This window comes from Notothenia rossii (genome assembly GCF_949606895.1).
Source record: "Notothenia rossii genome assembly, chromosome: 9".
Classification (NCBI taxonomy): domain Eukaryota; kingdom Metazoa; phylum Chordata; class Actinopteri; order Perciformes; family Nototheniidae; genus Notothenia; species Notothenia rossii.
Window position 1 is genome coordinate 82,338,698 of NC_136907.1, and position 12,384 is coordinate 82,351,081.

General features: G+C 45.8%; 1 protein-coding gene across 5 annotated transcripts; it reads left to right on the forward strand.

Annotated features, from left to right (window-relative positions):
* The first annotated feature begins 1,693 nt into the window (after positions 1-1,693).
* On the forward strand, positions 1,694-9,687 carry LOC307019389 (inositol monophosphatase 1-like). Of its 5 annotated transcripts, XR_013802639.1 has the most exons (7): positions 1,694-3,650; positions 3,756-3,864; positions 6,719-6,827; positions 8,104-8,255; positions 8,914-9,409; positions 9,477-9,506; positions 9,604-9,687. XR_013802639.1 is itself a non-coding variant. In XM_079650243.1 (5 exons), exons 1-5 carry the CDS (start codon positions 3,225-3,227, stop codon positions 9,069-9,071), a joined length of 954 nt encoding a protein of 317 aa, XP_079506369.1. In that variant the 5' UTR covers positions 1,694-3,224; the 3' UTR covers positions 9,072-9,687. The 5 variants fall into 5 exon arrangements, 1 of the variants encoding a protein (XP_079506369.1); XR_013802638.1 differs by having other exon boundaries at positions 8,914-9,506; XR_013802640.1 differs by having other exon boundaries at positions 8,914-9,275; positions 9,410-9,687.
* Positions 9,688-12,384: the final 2,697 nt, after the last annotated feature.

A 12,384-nucleotide genomic window follows, 5' to 3' on the forward strand; every position in this document is an offset into this window, starting at 1 on the left:
ATACACACTATAATACACACTGTATACACACTATAATACACACTGTATACACACTATAATACACACTATAATACACACTATAATACACACTGTATACACACTATAATACACACTGTATACACACTATAATACACACTGTATACACACTATAATACACACTATAATACACACTATAATACACACTATAATACACACTGTATACACACTATAATACACACTGTATACACACTATAATACACACTGTATACACACTATAATACACACTATAATACACACTATAATACACACTGTATACACACTATAATACACACTGTATACACACTATAATACACACTGTATACACACTATAATACACACTATAATACACACTGTATACACACTATAATACACACTGTATACACACTATAATACACACTATAATACACACTGTATACACACTATAATACACACTGTATACACACTATAATACACACTGTATACACACTATAATACACACTATAATACACACTGTATACACACTATAATACACACTGTATACACACTATAATACACACTATAATACACACTGTATACACACTATAATACACACTATAATACACACTGTATACACACTATAATACACACTATAATACACACTATAATACACACTGTATACACACTATAATACACACTGTATACACACTATAATACACACTGTATACACACTATAATACACACTATAATACACACTATAATACACACTATAATACACACTGTATACACACTATAATACACACTGTATACACACTATAATACACACTATAATACACACTGTATACACACTATAATACACACTATAATACACACTGTATACACACTGTATACACACTATAATACACACTATAATACACACTATAATACACACTGTATACACACTATAATACACACTATAATACACACTATAATACACACTATAATACACACTGTATACACACTATAATACACACTATAATACACACTATAATACACACTGTATACACACTATAATACACACTATAATACACACTGTATACACACTATAATACACACTATAATACACACTATAATACACACTGTATACACACTATAATACACACTGTATACACACTGTATACACACTATAATACACACTGTATACACACTGTATACACACTATAATACACACTGTATACACACTTAATATACACTATAATACACACTATAATACACACTGTATACACACTATAATACACACTGTATACACACTATAATACACACTATAACACACACTGTATACACACTCCAATCTACTCAGTGGTACATGTCATCACTAATCAGTAACATCTGAATATTATACGGTGTTGAACTGATCATTGTATATTATGTGTCCTTCAAACCAATACAACAAGTGTGTGTGTGTGTGTGTGTGTGTGTGTGTGTGTGTGTGTGTGTGTGTGTGTGTGTGTGTGTGTGTGTGTGTGTGTGTGTGTGTGTGTGTGTGTGTGTGTGTGTGTGTGTGTGTGTGTGTGTGTGTGTGTGTGTGTGTGTGTGTGTGTGTGTGTGTAGGTTCATAGGGGAGGAGTCAGTAGCTGCAGGTGAGCCTTGTGTCCTGACTGCTGAGCCCACCTGGATCATCGACCCCATCGACGGGACCGTCAACTTCGTGCACCGGTGAGTTGTTGTTATTGATGTTTATTAAAGGTTGTTGTTATTGATGTTTATTAAAGGTTGTTGTTAATGATAAAGTTGTTGTTATTGATGTTTATTAAAGGTTGTTGTTAATGATAAAGTTGTTGTTATTGATGTTTATTAAAGGTTATTGTTAATGATAAATCTGCTGCAGCTTCAGATCCAGGTATCATGTGATCTGTGTTCCTCTGCAGGAACACAACAATATATATTTTTGTTTACAATTTGTTGTTGTTTACAAATAAAGGTCATCAGGGGCCCTTTCTCATTTCTCTAACTCCCCTCCTCGACTCCTATCCTCGAGACTTAGTCCCGCCCACAGGAGATGCGAGCGGAGGAGTCGAGGAGGGGAGCCGAGGAGAGAGGAGGGGAACCGAGGAGAGAGGAGGGGAACCGAGGAGAGAGGAGGGGAACCGAGGAGAGAGGAGCCGAGGAGGGGAGCCGAGGAGGGGAGCCGAGGAGAGAGGAGGGGAACCGAGGAGAGAGGAGCCGAGGAGGGGAGCCGAGGAGAGAGTAGGGGAAGCAGCAGGCGGTTAGAGAAATGAGAACTCCTCTCCTCTGAGCGGTCATTTTAAAGAGACGTCCATTAATGATGACAGGAGGCACAGCAGCCCTCTGTCTGATGGACAGATGAGTTCATGACCACTTATACACACACACACACACACACACACACACACACACACACACACACACACACACACACACACACACACACACACACACACACACACAGCTCCTAAATCAGGCTACAGCCGTTGTGTATTTTATTTTGTGAATCACTAAATGGTTTTAGAATCATCTGGACTCTCTGTTTGTAGATATCTACTAAACTAAAGCAGAGACAGAGAGTAGGTCTGTTACACTGAGTGATATATATTATACACACTGCTCTGCTTTCTGCACGGACCTCTCAGCTGTTCTCTCTGGAAACATCGCGTCGTGATGAGAGCAGTTAATAAAATAATATCCAGGGGATGCATGCAGAGCTGTGATTGGCTGAGATCAGTCCGGCCGTGCGTCACGACTCTTTGAAACATCTCTGTTCCCAGAAATGCATCCAGGAAGGAGCCGAGGAGGAGCCATCAGTGTATCCTCGGTTATAGCTCCTCCAGAGAGCCTCCTCTCTCCTCTCTCCTCCCTCCTCTCTCCTCTCTCCTCGGTTAGAGCTCCTCCAGAGAGCCTCCTCTCTACTATCTCCTCTCTCCTCTCCTCTCTCCTCTCTCCTCTCTCCTCGGTTAGAGCTCCTCCAGAGAGCCTCCTCTCTCCTCTCTCCTCTCTCCTCTCTCCTCGGTTAGAGCTCCTCCAGAGAGCCTCCTCGATCCTCGATCCTCGATCCTCGAAGTGCATTTAGAGAAATGAGATGTCCTTCAACATGGCGCGCTGAAATTCATTTCCGGGTCACTACCGGAGGAGGAGGGATTTGATGAAATGAAAAAGGGCCATGGTCTCTGTAACCACCCTCCTGTGTCCTGTTTCCTGTTTATGTCCTGTGTCCTGTGTCCTGTGTCCTGTGTCCTGTTTCCTATTTCCTGTTTATGTCCTGTGTCCTGTGTCCTGTTTCCTGTGTCCTGTTTCCTGTTTTCTGTGTCCTGTTCCCTGTTTCCTGTGTCCTGTTTCCTGCTTCCTGTTTCCTGTGTCCTGTTTCCTGTGTCCTGTGTCCTGTGTCCTGTGTCCTGTGTCCTGTTTCCTGCTTCCTATTTCCTGTTTATGTCCTGTGTCCTGTGTCCTGTTTCCTGTGTCCTGTTTCCTGTTTTCTGTGTCCTGTTCCCTGTTTCCTGTGTCCTGTTTCCTGCTTCCTGTTTCCTGTGTCCTGTTTCCTGTGTCCTGTGTCCTGTGTCCTGTGTCCTGTTTCCTGTTTCCTGCTTCCTGTTTCCTGTGTCCTGTTTCCTGTGTCCTGTGTCCTGTTTCCTGACAGGTTTCCCTTTGTTGCCATCTCCATCGCCTTCACCGTCAACAAGCAGGTAAACACAACTGTTAGCTGAGGGGGGGGTTAATGTTGTTGTTGTTGTTTATGTACCTGTTGTTGATGTTTTTGTTGATGTTGTATATGTTGTTGCTATTGTCAGACGGAGTTTGGGATCGTTTACAGCTGTGTGGAGGACAAACTGTTTCACGCTCAGAGAGGAAGAGGAGCGTTCCTGAACGGAGAGAAGCTGCAGGCCTCCGGACAGGAAGGTGACATCACACACCTGTGACATAACCACCTGTGACATCACACACCTGTGACATACACACCTGTGACATCACACACCTGTGACATACACACCTGTGACATCACACACCTGTGACATCACACACCTGTGATATCACACACCTTTGACATACACACCTGTGACATCACACACCTGTGACATCACACACCTGTGACATACACACCTGTGACATCACACACCTGTGAAATCACACACCTGTGACATACACACCCGTGACATACACACCTGTGACATCACACACCTGTGACATGCACACCTGTGACATCACACACCTGTGACATCACACACCTGTGACATACACACCTGCGACATGCACACCTGTGACATACACACCTGTGACATCACACACCTGTGACATGCACACCTCTGACATACACACCTGTGACATCACACACCTGTGACATACACACCTGCGACATGCACACCTGTGACATACACACCTGTGACATCACACACCTGTGACATGCATACCTCTGACATACACACCTGTGACATCACACACCTGTGACATACACACCTGTGACATCACACACCTGCAACATCACACCCCTGTGACATACACACCTGCGACATGCACACCTGTGACATACACACCTGTGACATCACACACCTGTGACATGCACACCTGTGACATACACACCTGTGACATCACACACCTGTGACATACACACCTGTGACATCACACACCTGTGACATACACACCTGCGACATGCACACCTGTGACATACACACCTGTGACATCACACACCTGTGACATCACACACCTGTGACATACACACCTGCGACATGCACACCTGTGACATACACACCTGTGACATCACACACCTGTGACATGCACACCTCTGACATACACACCTGTGACATACACACCTGTGACATCACACACCTGTGACATACACACCTGCGACATGCACACCTGTGACATACACACCTGTGACATCACACACCTGTGACATGCATACCTCTGACATACACACCTGTGACATCACACACCTGTGACATACACACCTGTGACATCACACACCTGCAACATCACACCCCTGTGACATACACACCTGTGACAAACACACCTGTGACATCACACACATGTGACAAACACACCTGTGACATCACACACCTGTGACATACACCTCTGTGACATCACACACCTGTGAAATCAGACACCTGTGACATCACACCTGTGAAATCACACACCTGTGACATACACACCTGTGACATCAGACACCTGTGACATACACACCTGTGACATACACACCTGTGACATAAACACACCTGTGACATCACACACCTGTGACATGCACACCTGTGACATCACACACCTGTGACATCACACACCTGTGACATACACACCTGCGACATGCACACCTGTGACATACACACCTGTGACATCACACACCTGTGACATGCATACCTCTGACATACACACCTGTGACATCACACACCTGTGACATACACACCTGTGACATACACACCTATGACATCACACACCTGCAACATCACACCCCTGTGACATACACACCTGTGACAAACACACCTGTGACATCACACACCTGTGACAAACACACCTGTGACATCACACACCTGTGACATACACACCTGTGACATACACACCTATGACATCACACACCTGCAACATCACACCCCTGTGACATACACACCTGTGACAAACACACCTGTGACATCACACACCTGTGACAAACACACCTGTGACATCACACACCTGTGACATCAGACACCTGTGACATCACACTTGTGAAATCAGACACCTGTGACATCACACACCTGTGACATACACACCTGTGACATCACACACCTGTGACATACACACCTGCGACATGCACACCTGTGACATACACACCTGTGACATCACACACCTGTGACATGCATACCTCTGACATACACACCTGTGACATCACACACCTGTGACATACACACCTGTGACATCACACACCTGCAACATCACACCCCTGTGACATACACACCTGTGACAAACACACCTGTGACATCACACACCTGTGACAAACACACCTGTGAAATCAGACACCTGTGACATCACACCTGTGAAATCACACACCTGTGACATACACACCTGTGACATCAGACACGTGTGACATACACACCTGTGACATACACACCTGTGACATCAACACACCTGTGACATCACACACCTGTGACATCACACACCTGTGACATACACACCTGCGACATGCACACCTGTGACATACACACCTGTGACATCACACACCTGTGACATGCATACCTCTGACATACACACCTGTGACATCACACACCTGTGACATACACACCTATGACATCACACACCTGCAAAATCACACCCCTGTGACATACACACCTGTGACAAACACACCTGTGACATCACACACCTGTGACAAACACACCTGTGACATCACACACCTGTGACATCAGACACCTGTGACATCACACCTGTGAAATCAGACACCTGTGACATCACACACCTGTGACATACACACCTGTGACATAAACACACCTGTGAAATCAGACACCTGTGACATCACACACCTGTGACATACACACCTGTGACATCACACACCTGTGACATACACACCTGTGACATCACACCTGTGACATCACACACCTGTGACATACACACCTGTGACATACACACCTGTGACATCACACACCTGTGACATCAAACACCTGTAGTGCCATCAAACTGATGAGTGTTGGTTTAAACAAACACAGTGTTTCTGGGGGGGTTTGTTGTTGTTGTTTTGTGACGTGGAACCAAGCCGTGCCATGTCATGCTTGTGACTTGTTGTGTGTCGTCCAATCAGACGTCAGCAAGTGTGTGGTGGTGACGGAGATCGGGGCAGAGCGTGATGACCTCGCTCTGTCCACCATGACCTCCAACATCCTCCGGCTGCTGCAGCTGCCCGTCCATGGGTCAGTGTGTGTTGTTGTTGTGGTGTTGTTGTGTCTCTGCCGTGCTGTTGTGGTCTAATTAACATGTTGTTGTTGTTGTTGTTGTTGTTGTTGATGATGCAGGGTGCGTGTGCTGAGACCTGGGGGGTTAGGAAAATCCAGCTTCGTAGTATACCCCCCAGAGGCCTGCACTACGAAGCTGGTTCAACCTAACCTGGATATGTTTGAGTTAGCCGGTTGGCCTAATCCAAAACATACGCGCTCTCTCTAAACGGTACTACGACGCTGGTTATCAAGTGGATCGCTCAAGCCAGCCGTGTCCTATCTAGTTGGGAGCGTTCACATGAAAGGGGTGGTATCTGGAGCATTCGACCAATCACAAACATGGAGAAGCGTACTGACAGCGCAGCGTCATACTTCCTGAATGAAAAGTCAACTATAATAATCGACATATGAAGAAGTTAAACTTTAAACATCCATGACTTAAACACTTGATCCAGGATCAAAGCCACATAGCTGCACCTGCAAGGTGAATACAGCTGGTAACAGAACAAGTGTTTGAATGCGTACATGAACAGGTTTATGATATCACTGCCCCGTCTAAGACACCATCTGACTTTCATTACATTTGACTCGAGTGTTTCCTCAACTTAATGTGTTGCTTCAAACAATACTTCTGCATACAGTATGTGACACTGTGAGTGTTGCACGGCCAGATATGGCTCAGCTGACTCAGATAAGGAGATGATACATTATGATGTGATATGCCGCGGACTGTACGTAATGTTACTCTGATCCGGTTACTTATGTTGTGGCAGATATTTAAGTAAGCTTTCTTAACGCTAATGTTCTAATAGTCAGATTGCTCTGAAGATGGGAGGTGATATTCTATTCATGTTCACGTTCACACAGTCGCTGATTTCTGCCGGCCGTCTTTCCTGCAACGGCAGCTTTTCTGTATTTCCTTTCTCCTGTAATATGACTTGATCGCTTTAAACTCCGCACACTGAGCTCTGATTGGTCAGCAGGCAGTGCTTTCACTGAGTTGAGCTCTTAGCCTGCAACCTAACCTGCTCCGGGGCAGGTTAGCCACTCAGCATCAGTTACCATGGAGATCTAGCCCGCTAAAAAGAGAACCAGCTTCGTAGGACCGGAAACCCAGAGTCAACCTGAAGTTAGCCGCTAAGAGAACATCCTGCTTCGTAGTATACCCCCCTGGGCATGGCGGCGGTCGACATGTGTCAGGTGTTGTTGTTGTCTCATTAACATGTTTTTGTTTTTGTTGATGTTGATGCAGGGTGCGTGCGCTGGGCACGGCGGCGGTCGACATGTGTCAGGTGGCGACGGGCGGTGCTGACGCCTACTATCACATCGGGATGCACTGCTGGGACATCGCCGCCTCCGCCATCATCGTGCAGGAGGCGGGGGGTGTCGTCATGGATACTGATGGTGTGTATTCTGTGTGTACCTGTCGGGGCGTGTCCTCCTCCCATTGGTCTGTGTGTGCCTGTAGGGGAATGTCCTCCTCTCATGGTCCGTGTGTCCTCCTCTCATTGGTCCTGGTCCGTGTCTCTCCTCTCATTGGTCCATGTGTCCTCCTCTCATTGGTCCTGGTCCGTGTCTCTCCTCTCATTGGTCCTGCTCCGTGTCTCTCCTCTCATTGGTCCTGGTCCGTGTCTCTCCTCTCATTGGTCCTGCTCCGTGTCTCTCCTTTCATTGGTCCTGGTCCGTGTCTCTCCTCTCATTAGTCCTGGTCCGTGTCTCTCCTCTCATTAGTCCCTGTGTTTAGTTTAGTTTCTGATTGGTCCGTGTCTCTCCTCTCATTGGTCCTGGTCCGTGTCTCTCCTCTCATTAGTCCTGGTCCGTGTCTCTCCTCTCATTAGTCCCTGTGTTTAGTTTAGTTTCTGATTGGTCTGTGTCTCTCCTCTGATTGGTCTGTGTCTCTCCTCTGATTGGTCTGTGTCTCTCCTCTGATTGGTCTGTGTCTCTCCTCTGATTGGTCTGTGTCTCTCCTCTGATTGGTCCGTGTCTCTCCTCTGATTGGTCCGTGTTTCTCTCCTCTGATTGGTCTGTGTCTCTCCTCTGATTGGCTCGTGTCTCTCCTCAGGCTCAGACTTCGACATGATGTCACGCAGAGTGATCGCAGCCAGCTCCACCTCGGTGGCCAATAGCATCGCTCAGGTGGTCCAGGCGTTCCCCTGTCGCCGTGACGATGAGGATCCAACCAAGTGTGTCTGCGGAGCCGCAGGTGTGAAGGGGGAGTAGGTCAGCTGACAGGAAGTACTAATACTGAAGAAATACATCAATCGTTCCTGAAAATGAGACATGAAATGATCAGTGATACACCTGTCACCTGATGTAGACGTGTACAGGTAATGATCACCTGATGTAGACGTGTACAGGTAATGATCACCTGATGTAAACGTGTACAGGTAATGATCACCTGCCAGCTGATGTAAACGTGTACAGGTAATGATCACCTGTCACCTGATGTAGACGTGTACAGGTGATGATCACCTGATGTAAACATGTACAGGTAATGATCACCTGTCACCTGATTTAAACATGTACAGGTAATGATCACCTGATGTAAACATGTACAGGTGATGATCACCTGATGTAAACATGTACAGGTAATGATCACCTGTCACCTGATTTAAACATGTACAGGTAATGATCACCTGATGTAAACATGTACAGGTAATGATCACCTGATGTAAACGTGTACAGGTAATGATCACCTGTCACCTGATGTAAACATGTACAGGTAATGATCACCTGATGTAAACGTGTACAGGTAATGATCACCTGTCAGCTGATAACGGCGGACCGATGCTGTGATTTTGGCCTATGAATAAAAATGAGTAAATGAATCTTCAAAGTGTTTCCTGTTCTTATTCTGAATTTGAGGAGTGGGTTTGACAGACAGGTGAACACTCAACACCTGCAGTATTCACCTGCAGGGGGCAGTGTTCACCTGCAGTGTTCATCTGCAGTGTTTACCTGCAGGGGGCAGTGTTCACCTGCAGTGTTCATCTGCAGTGTTCACCTGCAGTGTTCATCTGCAGTGTTCACCTGCAGTGTTCATCTGCAGTGTTCACCTGCAGTGTTCATCCGCAGAGTTCACCTGCAGTGTTCACCTGCAGTGTTCACCTGCAGTGTTCACCTGCAGTGTTCAGTGTTCACCTGCAGGGGTCAGTGTTCACCTGCAGTGTTCAGTGTTCACCTGCAGGGGGCAGCAGGGGGGGGGGCTGCTGTTTGGGGGGATTCAGTATTATATATTATTATATGTCGAGGAAGGGTAATATAAAGCTTTGTTAGAGCACAAAGAGAGCCGCAGTGACGCGTCCTAAAACCCAGAAGTAAACTCCTTCCGGGTCCTTCAACAAAAACCAATGACATTTCTCCATAGGATTTTGGAAAATAGCTGTAAATCAGGTCTGTGGTTGAGACACATTGAAGACGGATCACGTTTAGTTCAGGATAATCTCCACATGTCTACTTTTATAATCTTCTAATCATAAATCTAATGTCCAGAAGCAAAATGCTAACGTGATGCTATAAAGGAGCTACAGCCGAGTCCAGCAGCACGACTTCAACGTCACGCCAACTTCAGATCCATATTCAAACACACAGATTCTAGATGGAACGAGTTGAAGCGTTTGTTTGAACAGTCTGCAGGAGGCAGGGACTTGCTTTCAAGCAGAACAGAAACTAACTTAGAGGAGTGTTTACGTGTTCGGTGTAATGACGTACAACGACCTCCACGACTTCTGTAGTCCTATTCAGCCACTTGGTAACAACCATCGTTTCTCAGACACGTCCACTCTTCAGAAATCAAGTGGGGTCACGGCTGATGTATTTAATGTCGCAGAACAAAACGTGATCTGTCTCTTCAATGTGTCTCAACCACAGACCTTAGTTCAGATAGTTTCCTAATCAATCAATCAATGTTTATTTATAGCCCAATATCACAAATGTTACATTTGTCTCAGTGGACTTCTCAGTTGGTACAGAATATCAGTATGACAATACCATACCATCTGTCCTTAGACCCTCTGACCTTAGACCCTCTGTCCTTAGACCCTCTGTCCTTAGACCCTCACATTGTACAAGGAAACACTTCCGGAGAAAACCCACAGTTTAAAGGGGAACATGGGAGAAACCTCAGGGAGAGCAACAGAGGAGGGATCCCTCTCCCAGGACAGACAGACGTGCAATAGATGCCGTGTGTAAATTGAAAAGATAATACATTTACAACATAGGTAGACCAAATGTTAGGAAATGCATGTGTGTATAATAAGAAGATGAATCCACGAGGATATCCATCCAGGACTTATGATCCAGGACCACAGCCACGACTCAAGATCCAGGACTCGCGATCCATGACACAGGACCGCGAGAAAGAGAGAGGAGAATAAAGGATGCACAGCGGTACAACCTGCGTCATCGAGTGAGAAGTCTTGAGAGACTTGCACCGGGAAAAGAGGTTTGGGTCACGGATCAGAAAGCGAGTGGAACGGTTATTGGCAGTCACAACACGCCGCGCTCCTACATTCTTGAGGGACCTCACGGGACAGTCCGGCGAAATCGCCATCATCTCATCCCCATGTACTCCTCGTCAGAGCAGAGCGGCAGAGATGCAGCGGAGCAGCATTCAGGAAGTGTGCCAGAGCAGCGTATCGCAGAACCTCCGGAGCATAGTGCGCAAGATCTGCCACCTACCCCTAGAACCAGGTCTGGGAGAGCCGTGGTGAGACCGGCTAGGTTGGACTTGTAAACAACCAGCGACCTAAGGGATATATATATAGAGTCGTACAAAGGAAAAAAAACTGGTTATTAATAATGTTGTGTATACACAAAATATTATAGGGTTACAGATAGTTCAGGAAGGTCTAGAGTTAACTGTTATTTTATATATCTGGTTCAGATAGGAACAGACCTTCCACCCTACAGAGGCAGAATAATCCTCTAAGGTCTGTGGAGTCAATGGCAGTCTACCCATTGATTCATAAAAAGGGAGATGTGGTGTTATTGTGCTGTGTGTGTTTGTTAGCCAATAGTAGTGAAGCCCTACGGACACGGTTCAGTGACGTCATAGGCGGGGGACATGTGATGGTACCAACATGTGACCTAAGTTTGTACGAGCATGTGAGCTACCAATAAAAGGACACGTAATTGTGACAGATGAACTCACGTGTATTATTGGATAACACGACAGCACAGTGCGTAGATGCGACGGACAGACGGGTCTCAGTTGGTTTGGTATCATATGCTTACTTTAAACACTTGTAAATACAACTTTTGGCCCGTAACTTCAATTCCCCATTTCAGCGACCAGAGAGAGGAGGGGGGTGGGGGGGGGTATATCCAGTCTCTGATTGTGTTACGTTATTATGAGAGTGCTCTCATACTTGTTTGATTCTGACATTGTATATATTTATATAAATATATGTGTGTGTATATGTCCGCATCTGTAGCCTGTTATTGTCTCATTACACCGCACTGTGAATGAATCAAAGTAAATATATAAGTGGTCATGAACACATCTGTCCATCAGACAGAGGGCTGCTGTGCC